Source organism: Oryctolagus cuniculus, chromosome 5, assembly GCF_051225735.1.
Source record: "Oryctolagus cuniculus isolate XC-2025 breed Fujian yellow rabbit chromosome 5, ASM5122573v1, whole genome shotgun sequence".
NCBI lineage: Eukaryota > Metazoa > Chordata > Mammalia > Lagomorpha > Leporidae > Oryctolagus > Oryctolagus cuniculus.
Window position 1 is genome coordinate 166,507,647 of NC_142871.1, and position 21,798 is coordinate 166,529,444.

Genomic DNA, 21,798 nt, shown 5'->3' on the forward strand with positions numbered 1-21,798 from the left:
GGAGCAGCCGGGACTGGGACTGGCACCCCACGGGATGCCGGCACTGGGCGGCCTTCCCCGCTGTGCCGCAGCACGGGCCCAGGCGGGAGCTCTGAGGAGGGCTCCTCTCACGCTCAGGGCCAGGACTGCTCTAAGAGGAGGGAGGCACCTGCCTTGGGAGTGAAGGTTAAGAGGAAAGGGGCACCGAAAATGTCCATAATCCAGATAATATTTAATTAATTAATTTATTTGACTGGCAGAGCGACAGAGGGGAGACAGAGATGATAAATAGATAGACAGCTATGCTACGTCTGCTGGTTCACCCCTCAAATGACTGCAACAGCCAGGGCTGGGCCAGGCGGAAGCCGGGAACCAGGAGCTCCATCCTGGACTCCCAAGCAGGTGACGGAAACCCAGGTACCTGGCCCTCCTGTGCTGCCTCCCGGGCACATCAGCGGGAAGCTGGGCTGGAAGTGGGGTAACCGGGACCCGGACACTCCCATAGGGGAGGTGGTGGCTTGACACCCTGGGCCACGGTGCCTGCCCCAGCACAGTATTTTAATACAGTCTCCCTCCCCAAAACCAGGAAAAAAAATTAACAGGAAGAATTCACAGTGAAGCAGATCCAAACACTGCGGGTACATGTGGCATCTGTGGCGGTGCCGTGTGGAGCCACGCCGGCGCCTTTGGCAAAGGGAAAGTCGGTGACCCTGGGGCTGTGGGATCCGGGGCTCCCCACCGGGCTGAGGGTTCCAGGGCAGGGGGTAGCCGGCACGCATGCCGAGTCCCGCCGCCCCGCCACGCGCCGGGCCGCCTTTGCTCCCGGTCCCCGCAGTGAGTTGACCCCAGACCCTTACAGACCCAGGCCAGCAGCGTTAACGCTGGTACACCTTGCCTCTCTCGCACGCATCCCATTGTCGCATCCACCTTACAGGGGGCAGGCGCCCCTCTAGAACCCAGACGCGGCGCTGGGGCGTCCCCCACTACGCCCCCAACCCCGGCAAGCCCCTTCCTCCGATCCCGGGGCCCCGGGGTGGGGAGCGCACGACGCGCGCTGGGCACGGAAAGACCGCCTTGGACGCACTGCGGGCGCTGCGCCTTTATTGACTGTGGGGTCGGGGGCCGGGGCGCGTCAGCGCACCGTGTACCGGTCCCACCGCCTCTCGGGGTCGTAGGGCTCCCAGCGGCTGGCCGGGAAGATGTGCTTGTTCTTCTCGTACCAGCTGCGCAGCACCACCTTGCCCGCGTGCGACTCGTCCTTCTCCCGGGTGGCGTCGCTGCGCAGCCGCACATCGTCGTGCACGTCGAAGCTGAAGAGCGGCCCGCTCTTGCCGCGCGCCCGCGCCACGATGAAGTCGTAGAAGGTGTGGTGATGCGGCAGGATGAGGTCCTCCTTGACGTACATGAGCTGCTCCACGCCCGCCGCGCGCAGCTCGCGGAAGTCCTTGCGCAGCCCCTGCAGCGCGGCCTTGAGGAACTGCTGCACCGTGCTGCCCTTGCGCATGCGCGCCGTGCGCCGGTGGCCCGAGCCGTCCCAGTAGCTGAAGGTCACGTCCACCGCCTCGCCTTTCACCTGCTCGCGCCGCGCCTCCCACTCGCGCCGCAGCTCCTCGCGCAGCCGGTTCTCGGCCTCCTCGCGCTCGCGGTCCGGCAGGAAGCTCGTGTCCACGTCCGGGTTCTTGCCCAGGTGCCGCTGGCGGGCGCCGGCCTCGGGGCCGCCGCTGTGGTCGTCGTCGTCGGCGTCGTCCAGCGAGAAGGACAGGCCGCGGATCTGGCGCTGGCGCGCGCGCCGCCGCTCCCCCTCGCGCCGCGCCTCCAGCCGCCGCCGCTGCGCCTCCCGCTGCGCCCGGCGCGCCAGCTGCGCCTCGCGCTCGCGCACCAGCGCCTCCTGCTTGGCCTTCATGTCGTTGAGCGTCACCAGCCCCACGGTGCTGGACTTGAGCTCGGCCTCCACGGCGTCGTAGTGCGCCGAGAACTGCTTGTCCACCTTGCACTTGCTGATGGTCTCCTCAGCGATGCGCTGCTTCAGCACCTGCAGCTGCGCCTTCTGCTTCTCGCGCTTCTGGATCAGGTGCATGGCGCGGCCCGCCTCGCGCATGGTGCCCTTGTACTGCGCCATGGCCGCGCCGCTACGCGTCTGCCTTCCTGGGTCCCTGGGCTGCCGCGGCTAGGCCATGGCTCCTGCGAAGCGACGGGAAAGCACGGGGGTTAGCCTTGTTATTATTAAGATTTATTTGAAAGGCAGAGCTACAGAGAGAGAAGGAGGAGCAGAGAGAGAGAGATTGTCCATCCACTGGCGCACTCCCCAGATGGCCACAATGGCCAAGGCTGGGCCAGGCCAAAGCCAGGATCTTCCTCCAGGTCTCCCATGTGGGTGCAAAGCACCTGGGCCATCTTCCACTGCTTTCCCAGGCGCATTAGCAGGGAGCTGGGTCGGAAGTGGAGCAGCCGGGACTCCAACCATGTCTGCCTGGGACGCCAGTGTCCCAGGTGGCGGCTTTACCTGCTGTGCCGCCAGCACCAGTCCCGAGTTACCCATCAGATTCAGCGCCCCTAACAGAACTTGCTACCTTGATGGAAAATGTCCAACAACCACAGGAAGCTGCTGAGCACTTGACAAGCAGCAGGCGTCACCAGGCTCCCTCCCTCCCTCCCTTTCTTTGGGTTTTAATTGGCTCCCATGCTGGGCGGTGCAGGACCAGAATTAGGGGGACGTACATTGGCCTGCAGAGCTATCGATTACCTGGTCAGGTGCTGTTACCTGCCCAGGTGACCTCACGTGTCCCGGTTACTCTATCAGCCACACTTATGCTGTCTTTGTTGAGCCCGCCCTGTGCCTGGTGCCGAAGCGTGCGGCAGCGATGTGGGCACGGTGGGCGCGGTGGGCACGGTGGACGTGGTGGGCACAGGCCTGCTTGCTGTGGGAGGCAGAGCCTCTCAGGAACTGCACTCGTGTGCGTGTGCTGCGATTGTTTTTGTGCCAACACAAACACCTCCTAACTCCTTTTCCAGGAACTCTTTGAAGTACCCTCATGCCCGGTAGAGCAGGGCTAAGGACCACATTTCCTGTTTGGTGTCGCAGCCAGAGCGGCGTGCGGCTTCCCCCTCCCTTGATTGGATTCAGCTCGAGCCGACAGGAGTGGTCCTCTCCTGCCTCACCTCCGGCAGCGCGGCCTCTCACCCAACCTGCACCCCGCTGCGCGCACCCCAGAGACCCTCCCACTGTGCCCCCTGGAATCCAGAGCCTCTCTTTGCTTTCTGGCCCTCAGGTTGAGCCCAGCTGCCCCCAGAGGACATCACTTGGCCCTGCAGCCACCTGGGTCAGAGGGACTTTCTCCTTTTCCGCATCACCTCCGCGTCTGACAGTCGGGTGAGTGTCTACTCTTCACGGACGCGTCTTCCTTCCCACGACTCCCATATCACTCCCCCTACTGTTGTCATCTCTGGGGTTCCCTCCCCTCCTGCCTCCTGATCCTTGCGGATTGCGGGCGCCTGACTCAGTCGCCTTCCTCTTCCATCCCCCTTCATGGCTGTCTGGGGTGTCACCGTCAAGGCCTAGGCACCGGCCATCTTCCCTGGCCCTGCCTCAGTCTCGTGCCACGGCCACGAGACAGCACCGCCTTCAGAATCTTGACCCTGCCGTCTTCCCGCCCGCCCACTCGGCCACTCCAGCTCCAGCTCATGAGCTCCGGATCCAGAGACCGTCACGCCCACCAGGGAGTGCACCTGTCCCCAGTGTCCTCCCGCTGTCCTGGCCACCGGAACAGACCTGAATGCTGGTTGAGCCCGGCCTCTGTCTCATCTCCTGAGTCCAGGGAGCTCAAAGTGGCTGGAGAGAATGGCAGAACGCTTGTTGGCTGGTCTGTCTGCACTCTCATAAACTCAGCGCCTCTGCAAGGGACACACACTACCGCACACTTCTGTGCTGTCAAGTCCCTGTTGTGCTCTCCAAGACAACTCTATCACACCTCCTCCTGCGACCCCCAACCCGTCGCACCGGCACCCACTGGAGGGGTGTTTTCTTGGGACCCAAACACGGCAGCTGCTCCCTTACCTACAGAATCCTACCCCTCCTAAGTGCCACAGCACAGACTGCATTCAGTTGCTCAGATCTCTCATACACAGTCGTTTCCCCCAAATCCGTGTTCTGTGACAGGAGGGTTCCAAGCTCAAACGACTGTGGGAAACTCGGAGTTACAGAGGGTGCAAGGGCGTGGGCGTTTGGTGCTTGGGGTGCCCGCGTTCCGTGTGTCCAAGCCCTGGCTCTGCTTCCAGTTCCAGCTTCCGGAATTATGTGATCATTCCTGGGACGCAGCGGCAGGTGGCCCAGGCGGTTAGGCCCTGCCGTGCGCGTGGGAGACCTGGGTGGAGCTGACGGTGCTCCGCTGCAGCCTGGCTCAGCCCCAGCTGCTCGAAGCGTTTGGGGAGTGAACCAGCTCTCTCTCTCCCTCTCTCACCCCCTCTCTCTCTGCCTCTCAAAAAAATAAAGAAAATCCAAGCCAAGAAAATGAAAGTATCAGGGCACTTAAATGGAATTAAAACATCAGTTTATTTCGCTGTGAAAAAAACTGAGACCCACGGTTTTTCCATGATGCATACTGTCCATGAACTTTCTGAAGAACTTGAATGTAAGCATTTCCTGTGAGCCTTGAATGTGCCAGTTCCTACCACAGCTCCCTAGTAAGGAGGCGGAACATGTAATGTTCCTCCTGGAAATTTGTTAATTTTTTTTAGATTGATTTATTTGTTTGAGAGGCAGAGTTACAGAGAGAGGGAGAGACAGACAGAGGTCTTCCATCCGCTGGTTCACTACCCAGATGGCTGTAATGGCCAGAACTGGGCTGATCCGAAGCCAGGAGCCAGGAGCTTCCTCCAGGTCTCCCACGTGAGTGCAGGGGCCCAAGGACTTGGGCCATCTTCTACTGTTTCCCAGGCCATAGCAGAGAGCTGGATTGGAAGTAGAGCAGCCGGGACATGAACTGGCGTCCATATGGGATGCCGGCACTGCAGGCGGAGGCAGTAATCTACTATGCCACAGTAGTGGCCCAGATTTGTGGTTATCAGATGTTAACGTTGATCAAAGCCAGTGCATCTCAGGACCAGGTTTGGAAAAAAACGACGAAACGTATGGCAGTCTTCCAGCCCCGTCCCATCTGCTGCAGTGACGCTTGGGAGTGCAGCCGTGTCGTGGAACCCCTTGTCATATCACAGACAACACGGTGCTCACATGCCAACAGGACACTGTTATGGTGTGGCCACCAAGTGACCAGATCTGTTCCAGGAAAGTCCCTCTCCCACCATTTGCTCCTAATCAGGAAATCAGCCCGCCTTTCCCCCCTTAAATCCTCTCACTGCTGGCCCATCCTGGTGCAATCTCACTCTTGGCTTTGCCTGCACCATGAAACATCTCACACTGTCGCTCTCTTACCCGACGGCCCACAGTGGGCAGCCGCCCCCCGGAACTTCCCAGCAGTACTGCGCGGAAGCTGCCTCCTTAGAGCTGGCCTTTGGTCGCTCTCTTCCCAGGAAGTGCTGCCTCGGGGTCCGGCCCCTGTCACCTGGGGGCAACATTTAGCATACCCCCCACCTCCACCTGCAGCACCACAGGCACACAAACCCCCGACACGACACCCTCCTCAATCCCTTCATCACACTCAACAGAGAGGAGGTTGCTGGATGCCCCAGCAGCCACTCCTTCATCCAGTCAACCGTGGTCTCCAGTCTAATTGGAACTCAGATGCCAATATGGTCTGCAGACTTCACCCACCTCCTTCCCCCGTGGTCTTGCGCCACCGCCAAACACCCTCGCCAGCCCCTGGAACGAAAGGGCTCTACCCAGAAGTCTTGGAAGTGCTTTAATCCGGAGTCTGAAATCCGGTCTTTAGCCTGTTCCCCCCCGAGTCCCCAAATGGTAGCCTCCTCGGGCAGCCTCACTTGTCCACCTAACTCACCGAGACTCCTTAATGCCATCAGCAACAACAATGACGCAGGCGGGGAGGGAGCCTCGGTCACCTGCTGGATCCAAAATGCCGATCAAGGCACCGATTTTAATTAACTGGGAGGAAATGTAGCTCCCTCCGGGCTTAGCCATTCACACACAGCAGCAGGCAAGAGAAAAATTCTCACAAAACTGAAAACAAATTCTGTTAACAGGAAAGAGAAAATGACTCAGTTTCCAACCTAAAGAATGATAACAAGACCCCGAAAGGAGACTTCATGTGGACATCCGTTTTCAGCTCACCTCCACCGGCCTGAGCTCTGTTAGCAAAGGTCACCGATCGTCCTGCAAGTGGGAAGGTGACAGACACGCTGTCTGTCCACAGCCGGCCTGGGAAGGGGAGGGCTGCGAGCAGAGTGGTGTCTGAGGGGGCCTGACCCTCCCCGGGCAGACTGGGCCCAGCACATGACACCTGCAGCGTCTGGTCACCTGCCCGGAGCTCCATCAACAGGATCTTCAAAGGTGAGTGAAGAAATGGCACCATCAATGCTTTCCTGCCGGGGTCAGGAGGGGTCTCCCGATGTGCCGGGGTCAGGGGGGTCTCCCAATGTTTGCTGGGTGCAAAGCCAGCCCAAGAATGGTGGCATGCCACGTGGCAGCTAGCAGGAGAGTGGTGGCATGCCACGTGGCAGCAGGAAGAGCCCTTGTGTGTTCCGAGACAGGGAAGTGAAAAAATCTACTGGGTGGGGAAAGTTGGACCAACAACTTGTAACTGCTGTGTGTGATCCCCTGGGAAAAAAATCCCAGACCAGAGAAGGAGCAAATGAAACCTGGGGGGAAGGTGTCAGAGATCTGAAAATGGGTTCCGTAGCATCAGTGTCTTGTGAGTTTGATGAGACCTGAATTTTTCCTTACTTTTTATCAAAGTAAGACTTGTTTGGGAAGATGAAAAATGATTTTACGTTCTTGGTCTGAGAAAAATGCTGGCAAAAGCCAGCCGCCCCCGGCTACTGCTCTGTTTCCTGGGAGGCAGCCGTCCCAACCCCCCAGGTGTTACCTCTGGGATTTACCTTCTCATTTTTCAGTAATGCTTTTCTGTTTCTTTTATTTGAAAGCCAGAGTTACAGAGAGGGCAAGACACACACGGAGATCCATCCACTCACTTCTCTCCACTCACTTCCCAGATGCCCACAACGGCCAGGGCTCAGCCAGGGCTGGGCCAAGCCAAAGGCAGGAGCCAGGAGCTTCATCCGGGTCTTCCATGTGGGTGGCAGGGGCCCAGACACTTGTCCCACTTCCGCTGCTTTCCCAGGCCATCAGCAGGGAGCTGGATAAGAAGAGGAGCAGCCGGAATGTGAACCAGTGCCCATGTGGGGTGCCGACACTGCAGCTGGCAGCTTCACCCACTATGCCACAGTGCCGGCCCCACACCAGCTCTTACGTGGCTCTTTTGTGACTAGTCAACGATACACTTCACCTGTTGACTTCTAGTTATGGTGGACGAGGATTTAACTTTTCCGTGGCACTGGTGCTGTGGCACAGTGGGATGAAGCCAGGCACTGACATCCCACATGGACCCCAGTTCGAGTCCTGGCTGCTCCATTACTAATCCAGCTCCCTTCTGACGCACCGGGGAAGCAGCAGAAGATGGCCCAAGTGCTTGGTGCCTGCCACCCACGCAGGGGACCCAGGTGGAGCTCCAGGTTTCTGGCTTTGGCTTGGTCCAGCTCCAGCCCTTGTGGATATTTGGGGTGTGAACCAGTGGATAGAAGATATCCCGCCCACACCCCACCATGTGTCAGTCGGCCTTTCAAATAAACATTTTTTTTTAAAAGACAAAGCTTTTCCTTGTGATAAACCAAAATGCCTGTCCAGCCCATAAGGAAGAGCGTATCATGGAGTAGTCAGTATCTAAGGCAGATAAGAAAAATGCCGAGAAATTTGATTATACGGCAATCGGACTTACAGAGTGGCAGAACATTCCAGATGAAATATTATCAAAGTGAGCCCAGCAGTTCATGAATATATACATACCAATGACCAATGGGTTTGTTCAAAGGTGGCTTGGCACCAGAATCTCTCTATGTGTGATTTTCTACGTTACCATCTCATCAAAAATAAATAAACAAGATACTAAAAATAGCAATCTAGACCCAGGAAGGAATTTCCTGAACTTGGTAAAAGGTATTTTTGAGAAATCTGTGGCATGTGGCATATTTAACACTACTGGAATACTTTAAAAAACTTATGGAAAAATGGAATTGAAAGTTAAGTTTCTGAAGACCTCCCCATATATTTCTATGCCCCTTATGATTTTCTCAAGAATAAAATCTTTGTAAGTTTCTGCCTGGGCCTGGGTGGCTGCAGGCTGGGAGTGGCTCAGCAGGCCTCGGGCACCTGTGAGGTCGAGGGCAGAGGTGGACAGAAGGCTCTGACCCTCCCTCAATAGCTGGTTTTTGGGTTGCAGAGCATCATGGTAACACAGCTGGTACCAGCTATCGCCAGAGGAGCCGGGGGACGTGGACAGGAAGTGGGGGTGGGTGGGTTGTGGATTGGGCAGCAAGGAGGCCCCCCCACGGAGAAGCAGCCTGGGGAGGATGCCAAGGCAGGTTTCCGCCAGGACAGATGCTCTCCACACATCGGGACCGTGCGCCCTCCCGCTGCTCGCTGAACGCGGAGGGTGGGGCAGGATCGCCCCCCGTGTGGGGACGTGCGGGCAGCATTGTGACGGGACCCCACCCAGTGCTTCCAAAGACCCTCCCCTTCTGCTGGAAGGTGCACGAGACAGCTCCAAGTCAGAGCGAGGCCCCGTGTGCCGCTGCCCGTGTCGGGTGTTTGCAAGCACTGGCATCGGTGACCCCACCGTCCCCTTTAGGCTTTGCCAATCTGCGGCAGCAGATGCTTCGGGTCCCGGGCGGGCACAGCAGTGGCACCCGGGGACTGACTGCCTGCAGACTGTCATTTGCTCCCAGCCTGGAGGGATCCTGGGTGAGGACCTCCTTGCAGCAGCGGTAGCTGCTGCTTTACTGGGCCTCTGGGGCTCCGCGTGGCTGCAGTGTGTGCTGTTCAGAGCCAGGGCTCAGCGCCCGGGAGAACAGCACAGGTGTCCCGGAGTCCGCCGTGCTTACTTTCTGGGATGGTCAGTGCAGGGTAAGGACTGGTATAGAATACTGGGGGAGGGGGGGTATGCTGAGATGCCCACTTCTTAACGCTACAGGCAGACGGGGCACACTGCCCAATAAATTCAGGAAATCAGGTTCTGAGACAGGAAATCGTTGTGGGAAATATTGGAACCTGACATTGACTTTAGGTGAGTGAGTGAAGGACGCTCTAGGGGACCCCTGGGGGTAACGCAAACCAACAAACCTCAGTGGTGCCAGGAACGCCTTTTGGCTCGGTTACGGTGTTGACAGAACGCACGGGTGGGCTGCGTGCCCACTTGTACCCTCGACTCAGCCATTTCAGGGGGAACCGCCTCGTTCCAGCCGGAGCACCCCAGATGTCTACCCGGTGACTGCCTTCCCCCGGGAATCCTGGAGCAAGCTTCATGGAAAAATCCCATCAGGTAATGATTATCCCAGAGCTGTGCAAGCCTGCAGGGGTCCACCAGCCCCCAGGGAGTGTGGGTGGCCTCATCTGTGGTCACCAGTGTGTGTTTTACGTGGCCTGTCCCTGGTACGGTTTATTCTTTAAACAGCTTGTACACACGGGGACGCTGACCCGAGTTGGGCAATGTCATTGCCGGCGCGGTCAACACCAAGGCTCCCGACCTCCCCCTCCTCCAGGCCTGATCTCTCTGCAGGCCCGTATTTTCTGTCCACAGCATCACAATTAATCACCCAAGAAGAAACAACTTCCTGGTGTGTCCTCCTAGCCCTTTCCCACGCCGTCGTTTGAGGCCAGACAGAGACACGAGCCGCTCGTTTAGAAGTGGTCTTTGGCCACAGCTGGAGACGAGTTTTCCCTAAAGCTTTTGCAGTTGGTTAGGAAGTGCACGCGCAGCTCAGTTCTCGCTTAGGTGCACACCTGCACCTGTACGTGTTGGCAAATGCCTTCGATGTTTGCCGTTGTTGGCGACGTCTCGGTCGGGCTCATCTTTCACTTGGTTTTCAGAGACGCCGGTTGGGGCACATGTGGTGGCAGGTCCAGGTGATTGAGACCCTGTAACTGATTTCCTGATGATCCGGTGTGGGGCACTCTACCAGCTGAGGTCATTAGAACAAGGTCCAGCCGCTGGGTGGCGCGCGCGGGGCTCAGCGTTGGAACCCCAGCAGGTGCAGGCAGGAGCAGGTGACCTCTGGGACTCGGTGGCCTTTGTGTGCTGTGATCCATGGCCCCAGCCCAGTGCCACTCTTTGTCCTTGTGTCACCACCTATTCAAGAGAGGCTCCACTCCTTCCTGCCTGGCCCACACCTGCCCAGTGTTCTTGATTGATAGATTCACCTTCTGAGTGAGGGGCGGGAGGGCAGACATTTGCTGGATGACTGCCTGTGCTCTCCTATGGGAACTCAAGGGCTTTATAAAACATTAAAGAAAACAGAATTAAAAGACATATTTTCATGAAAAAAAAATGGAATCCGTACAAATGAGGGGTTTTCAAAATATTCACAGGAAATGTATCTTATGAAAAAACTATTCGAGGCCGCTGCCGCGGCTCACTAGGCTAATCTTCCGCCTGCGGCACCTGCACCCCGGGTTCTAGTCCCGGTTGGGGCGCCGGTTCTGTCCCGGTTGCTCCTCTTCCAGTCCAGCTCTCTGCTGTGGCCCGGGAGTGCAGTGGAGGATGGCCCAGGTCCTTGAGCCCTGCACCTGCATGGGAGACCAGGAGGAAGCTCCTGGCTCCTGGCTTTGGATCAGCGCAGCACATCAGTCGTAGCAGCCATCTGGGGGTGAGCCAACGGAAAAGGAAGACCTTTGTCTCTCTCTCTCACTAACTCTGCCTGTCAAAAAAACAAAACAAAACAAAACAAAACAAAACAAAACAAAAAAACAACAACAAACTATTCATGAATCTCAGAACTTTTTGTACCAAAACACATTTTCTTTTAATTTCATTTTCAAACTTGTTCAACTTTCCTTGTCTATGTAAGGTCTAGCTGAAGTCCTGACATCAAATATCCCTTGCAGTCTTTAATTTCTTTTTATTTAAATGTAGTACAATTGATTCTTCTGGGGATCTACAGTTCTACGAGTTTTGGTCCATGAAAACAAGTGGTCATCAGTGTGGCTGGGGACAGAGCAGTCTTGCCGTCCCGGGAAACTCCCCGTGGAATCTCTGAATACTCACACTTGCCTCTTCTGCGCCCCTGGTAACCGCTGATCCGCTTTCCAGCCCTGTAGTTTGCCTTTTCCAGAAAGTCACATAACGGGCTCACACAATACGTAAGCTTTTGTCCTCCCTCCCTCCCTCCCATCCATTTGTATGTTTGAAAGGCAGAGCGAAAGAGAAAGACCCTCCAGATATCTCTGGTTCCCTCCCCAGGTGCTCTCCTCGGCTGTGGGTGGGCCACGCTGAACTCAGGAGCCAGGAACTCCATCCAGGTCTTTCGTGTGGGCGGCAGGGACCCATGACGTGTGCCATCTTCCGCTGCCCTCCCAGTCCACAGCAAGAGCTGAATCGGAAATGGAGCAGCCGGGTCTTGAACTGGCGCCCATCAGCAGGAAGGTGGATCAAAATCAGAGGAACCGGGGGGTGGAACCGGCGCTCCGACGCGGGATGCGGGCGTCAGAGTGGTTTCACTCAGCAGAGCACTTTGCGGACTCTTGCACGTGGCCGTGCGGCATCAGCAGCACCAGCAGTGGGGTCTCTGCACGCAGGCACCACACTGGGTTCGCTAGCCTGCAGGTGGACCCCTGGGTCGTTGTGGGTTCTGTTGAGCATAGAGCTGTGCCGCTCCCCCTCTTCACGGAGGAACGACACAGGACCCTGCGCTGTTCTTTTGTCTGCTCGGCCCTCCCCGGGTTTGCTGCTGGTTCTTCCCGGGTTGGCTACCGTCCCTCCACCTCCGTGGAAGGGCGGTTCCCCCTGCCACTTTCCCCACTTCCGCGGGGGAGCAGCACACCGCCGGCCGGCTCTCTCGGGGGCTGCTCAGGTGTTCCCTTTAGATGTTCCTGGTGCATGTTGTCTCTCTCCTCCTTTATAGTCCTCTTCCACCAATCCCAACTCTGCTACCCACACGCCGAGTACGCTGCTCTCCTCCAATCAGGAGCAAGTCCTGCTGTTTATTGGTTGAACTGGAGGCAGCTGAGTAGAAGCTGTTTCCTCCTCTCCCAGCGCCGTATTGTGGGAGAGCAGATGCATAGAATAAGTCTTAATTCCAGTAACTTAGTCTAGTCCGAGTTGCTCCCCACAGAGCTGCTGTGAGTGTCCATGTGCAGGTCTCGTGTGGACACGGGCTCACTTCTTCCCCAGTGAGCAGGGAGGCTGGGTTCTCTGGTCTTTGCCTCTCGGAAGGGCACCGACCAGCACATTCTGCACAGAGAGACGACTTCATTCTTTATCCTCGGCAACACCCGTGAGTTTCAGATGTTCCATGCTCCTGTCAGCACTTGATTGCAGCGGCATCTCACTGCGGTCTCGCATTTCTCCGAGTGGCAGTGAGGCTGAGCGGCTGTTCGTGGGCTGCCTTGCTTCTTTATAAAGCGTCGGTTCCAGCCTTTTGCTCGTTTGTCACTGGACTGTTTTGTTGTCAAGTTCTGCGCATGTCGCCCATCAGATACGTGACCTGTGATCTTAACCAGTCTAGCTTCTCTTGTCACTCTCCATAGAGTCTTTTGCTGCGAAAACACTTTTGAAGACAGCAAGTTGTTCATTTACGGGTCGCTTCTGGTGGTTTATGTAGGAGTTCTTCACCTAACCTGAGAGACGGCGAAAATGTTCTCCTGGGATTTTTCTCGAGAAGGTTTCTATGGTTCCACATTTGCCGCTAACTCTGTGGCTCCGTGGCCCACTGTGAGTTCATTCGTGTGTCAGGTGTGAGTTGACTATCAGGTCCGTTCCATTGACGTGCTGGACTTCCTCCCGTGTTCTCGGCCTGAGTGACCAGTCTATCGCCCCTGTCCCCAAACGCCAGCATTTCCTCTTGACACTGCAAGTCCTTGGTGGAGTCAGGGGGGAGGGGTCTCAGGGATCTCAGGAAACAAGTGGGAGACACAGCCCAGCTGCTTGCTCCGGGGTGGTCTTCAGTGCACGGTCTCCCCGGCGCGTGCTGACACACACGTGGCGTAGCTGGCCAGCCACGGTGTCAAGGACAGTCAGACTCGGGGCTTCCCGAGCATGGCCCGATGGCCATTGTGACCCAGCGTTAGCCCTTCCCAGACACAGGGTTCACAAGAGGGGGTGGCTTGACAGTCAGCTTACAGCCGTGCTGGGCCTTTGCTGAGCCAGGGGCGTTTGCTGTAACTGCCCCGGGGATTAGGCGTGAGTCTCGTCTCCGAGCGAGGACGCGTCATCCCACCAGGAGGACTTGCTGGAGTCGTGTGGAGGCTGTGGAGGTCCTAGTGGCTGGTGAAATGTCTTTTTTTTTAGATTTATTTATTTGAAAGTCAGAGTTAGAAAGGAGAGGAAGAGAGATAGAGAGAGGAGAAGAGGTCCTCCATCCACTGGTTCACTCCCTAATTGGCCACAACGGCCGGAGCTGCACCGATCCGAAGCCAGGCGCCAGGAGCTTCCTCCAGGTCTCCCACGCAGGTACAGGGGCGCAAGCACATGGGCCATCTTCTACTGCTTTCCCAGGCCACAGCGAGAGCTGGATCAGAAGTGGAGCAGCTGGGTCTTGAACTGGCGCCCATATGGGATGCCGGCACTGCAGGTGGCAGCTTAACCCGCTGCGCCACAGAGCCTGCCCCCTGATGAAATGTCAGGGTGGAACCCTCTGCGTTTCCATGTGATCACTGTGCACAGCCACTGTGTTCACTGGGTTTGCATCCCAGGGCTGCTCGCAAGTGGGTGCTGCCAGCAGGTTTTCAGTAGACGGAGCGTTTTTGCAGTGACATAATTCTGTGTGCAAGGGTTGCCAAGACCAAGAGGCCCAGTGTGCGGGACACAGACTGCGTAACTGCGTAAGGAGGTGCAGCTTGAAAGTATCACTAGGTTGCACATCCCACTGCTACTGCCACGTGTTTTCCATTTTCTTCTGCTCCGGGGCCAGCTATATGGTGACTGTCAGTAAATGCTGGGTGATCGATGGACGGACAGATATCACATTCATTACATGACACAGTCACTGCTGAACCTGGCAACACCGTGCATTACGGTGAACGTGTCCGGTCGTGCGTCTTCACTTTCACTTCTCTGTTTAGACGGAAGGTGCCAAAGTTCACCCTTTGCAAGTCCCTGGGGCTCTGAAGTCCTGCACCTGGCAGTGTGGCCCCCGAAGATGTGACAGGCAGAGGGGACACCATGCTACAGGAGGTCACCAGGACCCTGGTGCCGGGAGGGCTGGGCTCTCATGTGGCGCTAACACACATGTGTTGTGAGCTTAGAGGAAGTCCCATAACTTTTCTGAGCTTCATTTTTTTTTTTAAACTGAAAATTGCAGACCTGAGTCATTTTGATCCTCTTGAGTTGTGCAAGGCTAGCGTTCAACCAGTAGAGCTGTCTCCCCGCTCATCCGAGTTAACCCCAGGGTCAGGGAGCCTGGAGCTGATCTGCTGGTGCAGCTCTCTCAGCTTGTTATCTGGACTCCAAACTCCAGGTTCTGCGGCGCAGGGAGAAGGCGTGAGCTCGCCGGGCGCTGTCAGACTCTGGCTGCTCACAGCAGGGCTGACGTGTTGGCAGACCGAGTCCAAAGGCAAATCCAAAGGCCGCAGGGGACAAACTCCTGCAGCTCTGGCTGTCACCGGCGCCGACTCTAAACACCTTCGGCAGGAGCTTCTGGCTCGGAGAGCGAACCCGAGAATCTTCTCTCTTCCGCTCACCTGAGTGCCCTGTGAGCGCCAAGCGGACTGTTGGGGAGGCTCTTTGCTTCCCGATGCTTTCTGGGGAAATTTCCCCTGCGCCTGGCTTCCTTCCTTCACCCCCCCCCCCAAGCCTCACGGCACCGCCACCTGCCAGGCACACAAGCCGGGACGAGAACAATGCAGTCTACCATCCAGGGCCTGGATTCCTCTCGGATGTGCACATTTATTCTGGAACAGAAATACACAAACTTTGTACCAACGTCACGTGAAGTGGTCTGTGTACTCTTACACCGGAGAGATAACCATCATGAATCATCGGCATTTACTTCCAGACGTTACTAGTGTGTGTGAAATGCTTGTATTGTTATACACAGGGCGTTCTGCACAAAGTCCAGGAACCTCAAGTATTACATCACACCTCTGGCCGTGGAAACACTTAAAGACCTACCTAAAAGCCACTGTGGAAGACAGTGTGGCAGTGCCTCAGAAGTCCGAATACAGACCTACGTATGACCCAGCCATCCCGCTCCTGGGAGTTTACCCAAGGAGCAAGGAAATGCAATCAGCATATGAAAGAGTTACCTGTACCCCAATGCTTATTGCAGCACAATTCACAATAGCTAAGACATGGAATCAACCCAGACGCCCATCTGGGATATTGTACACACTACACAGTGGCAAAAACAACAACAACAACAAGAAATGAAATCTGGTCATTTGCAACACAGTGGATGAAGCTGGAAGACATCACACTTAGTGAAATAAGCCGGTCCCAAAGGGACAAGTACCACATGTTCTCCCTGACCTGTGATAACTAATCCAGCACCTATCAGGCAGTCTGTAGAAGTGAAATTGACACTTTGAGAAGCAGCCCTTGTCACGACTGTTGAGGAACAGGTTTTTTTTTTTTTTTTTCATACTATTTGTTGAACTCTTTACTTAACATAGAGTTAATCATATGTGTATAAAGTTACTTGAAAGTAGATCTTAGTTAAAGATAGGAATTGGAATAGGAAAGGGAGGAGGAAGAGGGGTGGGGGAGGGGTACAGTGGGAAGAACCACCATGTTCCTAAAGTTGTAATTATGAAATGGATGAAGTTTGCATTCCTTAAATAAAAGGTTTCTGGGGGAAAACAATAAAAGTCATTGCCTAGACCCCCACCCTCAAAAAAGACCTCCCAACACCCTTGATGCATTTCAGTGGAGAATAAATTATAATGTGTTGTGCCAATTTTCTATTGTTGCCATTCCCTTTCATTGTTTAAAAGCTCTGTAATAGTCCTTCACACACTTCTCTGCCTGGCATTTAATATCTATCAGTTGTTAGAATAGTTGTAACCTTTCCTAACCTGATAGCACCTGACTTTGAGCTTAAGTTGAGCCGTCTTTTCATTTGTTCTTTGGAAATCATGATCAAATGTTTTACTTATTTTTCTGTGGAGAGAATGGTTTTTTTCTATTGAATCGTAACAACTCTTTGTATATTGAAATGGTTGATCCTTACGCCGTCATATAAGCTCTCAACATTTCCCCCAGTTGGTTACCTACATTTTAACTTTTTAGTATGGGGTTGGTTTGACCACATAGCAGTTTCTATATTTTTAGGCAACCAAATCTGAGAGTATTTTCTTTTATGATTTGTGATATAAAATTCGGTTTTGTAAGTTTGCCAATGTTTGTTTCCAGTCCGGCATCATGGTGCAACATTAGTTTGTTGCTCATGACGTGGCATCCCACACCAGAGTGCTGGTTCGAGCCTTAGCTGTTCTGCTTCCTGACCAGCTCCCTGCTGATGTGTCTGGGAAGGCGGCCGATGACGGCCCAAGTGCTTGGGCCCCTCCCCCCGTGGGGGAGACCAGGAGGGAGTTCTTGGCTCCTGGTTTCAGCCTGACTCGGCCCTGGTCGCTGCAGCATCTGGGGAGTGGGGCAGGGAGCCAGAAGATGGAAGATCTGTCTCCCCCTCTTGCTCTGTCATTCTGCCTTCTGAATAAATAAATGAATCTTTTAAAAAAGGTTTGTTTCCTTTTACATAGGTAGTTTTTCTGATTGGGATCTATTTTTTTTTTAATGGACTGTGATGTTAGGACCTAAATTATTTCCAAAAGAAGGCACTGAATTAAAAGCTCAGGGAGTTTTGTCAACCTGCTCCTTGGGCCATAGCTGTCTTTGCTCATCAGAAGTCATAAAATAACGAATGGATGCTTTTGTTGTAAAATACAGTTTACAGAACTCATTTACGCTGGCGCTGCGGCTCACTAGGCTAATCCTCTGCCTTGCGGCACCGGCACACCGGGTTCTAGTGCCGGTCGGGGTGCCGGATTCTGTCGCGGTTGCCCCTCTTCCAGGCCAGCACTCTGCTGTGGCCCGGGAGTGCAGTGGAGGATGGCCCAAGTGCTTGGACCCTGCACCCCATGGGAGACCAGGATAGCACCTGGCTCCTGGGTTCGGATCAGCGCGGTGCGCTGGCCGCAGCGCGCCGGCCGCGGTAGCCATTGGAGGGTGAACCAACGGCAAAGGAAGACCTTTCTCTCTGTCTCTCTCTCTCACTGTCCACTCTGCCTGTCAAATAAGAAAAAGAAAAAGAAATAATTTACATCCTCAGAAAGTTGGGAATCTCTGTGTGAGGTCTGACTCAAACTGGCTGCAGTAAAATATTAGTGACTGGCGGGGGCCGGCGCCGGGGCTCACTTGGTTGATCCTCCCCTAAGGCACCAGCATCCCATATGGGCACCAGTTCTAGTCCCAGTTGCTCCTCTTCCAGTCCAGCTCTCTGATGTGGCTGGGAAGGCAGAGGAGGATGACCCAAGTGCTTGGCCCTGCACCCGCATGGGAGACCAGGAGGAAGCACCTGGCTCCTGGCTTTGGATTGGCTCAGCGCCGGCCGTGGCGGCCATTTGGGGATTGAACCGATGGAAGGAAGCTCTCTCTCTCTCTCTCTCTCTCTCTCTCTCTCTCTCTCTCTGTCCCACTGTCAAATAAAAAAGAAAAAATAGCGACTGGCCCGTCTGCAGAGGGCAAGGTCGCATGGGCTGTGGACGCGGCTGGCTTCGGAAGTGCAATGCCCTCACATTCCTGCTTCCTGCTTCCTGGCCGGGCGCACGCTCCCCGGGCCACGCGCTGCTGTCTGCCACGCTCCAGGGGCTGCCAGCTCTGGCTCCCCGCTCTGGAGTTCAGTCCCCCGTCTCTCACCACATCTCTCCTTGCTCCGTCCAGGCCCTGTGACCGGGTCAGTAGTGAATGAGAATCTAAAGGGCCGACACTGGAGTGGGAGACGGAGTGAGCCTGGGATGCCTGGGGCCAGGTGGAAGTTCACCCAAACAGGAATTGGCGTCGGCAGGAGGAAGGGGGGTGGACGCTGGGTGCTCACATTAGCATGTGCTCACCACAGGTGGTCCTCTTTCATGGTTGCAGGAACCCTGGGACGGTAGTCGCTTACCAACTGATTTATTTAGTTCAAACAGTGAGAGACAGAAGGAGAGACAGAAAGAGAGAGACTTTCCAACTGCTGGCTCACTCCTTAAATGGCTGCAACAGCTACAGCTGGGTCAGGGTGAAGACCCAAGGACTTGGACCATCATCCACTGCTTCCCAGGAGCGGTAGCAGGAAGCTGGATCAGGAGCAGCCAGGACTTGAACCAGAGCTCCCATATAGGATGCCAGTGTTGCGAGCATTGGCTTAGCCGGCTGTTGCCACAATCCCAGCGCCCAGTGTCCTTATTTCATAGACGGGGATACTAAAGCCTTCAAGAGCTGTAGGACTGACCCTCAGACACTCCCCTAGCAGGTGGCAAAGCTCAAGTCCAGATCTCCCGGCTACATTCTCTACTGTTCCCAGTATTGTAAATTACCACCTATGGGCTTAAAACCACCACCGGCTGGGTATAGGAGTTCTACAGCCTCCTTGGTATCACTAGGAAGCCAAGGAAAGATGTGAGCCACAGGAGGCTGCGGCTCCTGCTGGGGCGGGGACACCGCGATGGTGTCCACCACAGCGGCTCTGAAAGACTGATAGTGAAGGCTGTTCTCCCCAGCCCGGACTCCCCAAAGCAGAGCACGGGCCAGGAGCTTTTACTCACGGGCAGTTTATTTGGGAATGTGTTGCAGGGAGCAGGAGGGTTTGCTGGGGGGATGATGCGGGAGGGTGAGAAGGAAAGCCAGGGCCAGCTAGGGAGCCTCCTCTGTAGATGACTGCTTGATCCCACAGGGACTTTCGCGAATTTGAAATGTGTCTCCGAGCGTTGTGTTGGGGGCTGCGGGGAGGGGAAGCATTTATGTAAGAGCTCACGGCCCCAGTGGGTGATGGTCTTCCCACAGGATGTCGTTAACCCCACGTGAGTGAGTGTCCAGGGGGTTGCCTCGGGCATCCTGGCCAGCCACTGTACTGGAGCAGCCAGAGACAGGAAGTGAGGGCACTCGGGTGTGACGCTGGTTAGACAGCTGCTCAGGAAAGAGAGAGGGCCCGGGGATAGAATTTGAGAGACAGAAAAAGCGATCGAGAGCCTCCTTTGACCAGTTCTCTTCCCTAAATGCCCACCATGGCCCAATGGCGGGGGCTGGGCCAGGCTGACGGTAGGAGCCAGGAACCCAGTCTGGGTCTCCCCTCTGAGCGGCTGGGACCCAAGAACTTGGGCCATCACCGCTGCCTCCCAGGGTGCTCTGTAGCAGGAAGTGGACATGGGCAGAGCTCAGACGGAAACCCAGGCACTTCTGTAGCGCTGCGCGTGTGCCTCCTGCCAGCCGCGGGTCTGCCCTGGGATCAGAGGGCCGCATCACCAGACCACATCAGTGGTCGCCTAGAACACTGGACGTCTCCCATACGCAGTCCGTGATGAGCTAATATTTAAAAAGCGATGCACACACGAGCCCTAAGGCCTGTTTTCCTAGTTCAGAGCTGCAGTGTCACAACCAGCTGCTAAAACTGCCCTCCTAGTATCCCCACTCAACCACTGAGGGGCCCCGAAAACACAGCAAGGCTAGAAGGCTCCGTTCCTCCCCACCGCCCTAGGCTAAGAAACCAGACCCTCGCTTGCTGGTCTGCTTGCTGTAGCTGAGCAGCTGGGCGTCCTGCTACTGCCCCAGCTGGACAGCAGGCAGTCTGATTTCCTTACCGTTGGGTGAGCAGAGCAGGCGATTATCCCTTCCCAGTGTCTGTCCCAATAAGGCTCCCTCTAACTGACGCCGTGACAGGCAAAACCAGTACAACTGCCGTGGCAGTCACTGACCAATCAGCAGGAGGCCTGAGCCGTTCCATCTGAGGTCACTGTAACTGCCGCCGGGGTTGACCAGTTGCCTCCGCCCTGCCCCCAGCTCCACGCATCCTTTTGTCTCTCCCTTGTTCTCTGTGAGGTTTTCCTGGGCTGCTCCTGCACGGATGCTCTTTCCTTCTGTGAGGTTAATTAGGGCTCTGTGTCCAGAATGTTACTGCAGAGGCTCATGTGACCAGCACCACCTGGGATACCTGCACTTCTTTGGCAATGAGAGATAGAGATTAGAGACAGAGGTGATAGAGAGTGCTCCTATCCACTGTTCACTTCCTAACAGTGAGGCAGAGTGAAGCCTGGGATGCCTGGGGCAAGGTGAAAGTTCACCGAAACAAGGATTGGTGTCTGGGCCTGGTGCTGTGGAGGAGCGGGTAAAGCCGCTGCCTGCAGCGCCGGCATCCCATATGGGCGCCAGTTCGAGTCCCGGCTGCTCCACTTCTGATCCAGCTCTCTGCTGTGGCCTGGGAAAGCAGTGGAAGATGGCCCAAGTCCTTGAGACCCTGCACCCCTGTGGGAGCCCTGGAAGAAGCTCCTGGCTCCAGACTGGCATTTCCTCAGGACAGCAAAGTAGCCAGAAGGGAAGGTGACTGCCCCTGAGAACACAGGCCCTCCACCTCTCCCGGGCCCTGCGACGCCTGCCAGCCCTGGGCCCATCTTCACCACGGTGCAGGTGTGGGTTGCAGCAGCAAGGCACGGACACAGACATCCCCGGGACAGTGGGTGGGGACACAGTGGGACGCTGCCCCAGATGCAGAAGGCTTCATATGACTGTAAAACCGAGACACGGGTGCGCCCTGAGTAGCTGAATTCTGGGGGAAACGGGGAACAAAGCAGGACTCTGCACTGCTTAGAATCTTCAAAGAGCGCATCTCACGCAACCTTCTGCTTCCGTTGTCTGGTTTGTAACACCAACCGCTTGCTATTCGTAGTAGACTCTTCTTTAACTCACTCCCCAAAGAGAGGGCAGCTGGCAAAACTGTTTAAAGGTTTATTTATTTATTTGAAAGGTGGAGTGACAGCGAGCGAGCAAGAGAAATCTTCCATCCACTGGGTCACTCCCACATGGCTGCAACGGCTGGGGTTGGGCTAGGCTGAAGACAGGAGCCAGGAGCTTCATCTGTGTCTCCCATGCAGGTGCAGAGACCCAAGTACTTGAACCATCTCCTGCTGCTTTCCCAGGTGCATTAGCAGGGAGCTGGGTGGGAAGCAGAGCAGCCTGGACTTGAACTGGCGCTCCAGGATGGGACGCGAGCATTGCAGGTGGTGGCTCCACCCACTGGGCCACAATGCCGGCCCCCAAATTTCTTGAATGAATGGATAAGTGAGAAAGAAAAGGCAAAACTGCAGCCTTACTGGTGAATTTCGTCAGGTTTGTCATGACACCCAAGTTCGTTATGATCTTTCTTTAGATTTAGCCGTAGGCATTTGAAAAGGCACCTGCCCATCCTTGTGGGGAGGGGATTCCACAAAAATCAGTAGGCATGTCAGAGTAGAATTGCCACGTGATGCAGCGACTCCACTTCCGGGTGTGTGCCCCAAAGAATGGGGAGCAAATTCATGGCGGCATTATTCGTAACGGCTGAAACCGGAAGCGATCCCAGCGTCTTGGACAGACGGACGGGGCGGCCCCATCCAATGGGGTGTCGCGCAGCCTTCTTGGAAAGGGAGGAAACGGTGACCCACGCCTCCACGTGCATCAGCCTGGAGGGCGCTGTGTT

At 55.7% G+C, this 21,798-nt stretch overlaps 1 protein-coding gene across 1 annotated transcript; it reads right to left on the reverse strand.

Moving 5' to 3' along the window:
- Positions 1-947: 947 nt before the first annotated feature.
- On the reverse strand, positions 948-20,049 carry FAM50B (family with sequence similarity 50 member B). The gene is made up of 2 exons (XM_051855917.3): positions 19,928-20,049; positions 948-2,160 (listed from the first exon to the last, which is right to left on the reverse strand). The coding sequence occupies exon 2, from the start codon at positions 2,096-2,098 to the stop codon at positions 1,112-1,114; it is 987 nt and encodes a 328-aa protein (XP_051711877.3). The 5' UTR covers positions 2,099-2,160; positions 19,928-20,049; the 3' UTR covers positions 948-1,111.
- Positions 20,050-21,798: the final 1,749 nt, after the last annotated feature.

What these genes read in the sequence shown, in the direction of transcription:
- FAM50B (XM_051855917.3), bottom strand. Translation starts at nt 2,098, where the DNA reads ATGGCGCAGTACAAGGGCACCATGCGCGAGGCGGGCCGCGCCATGCAC.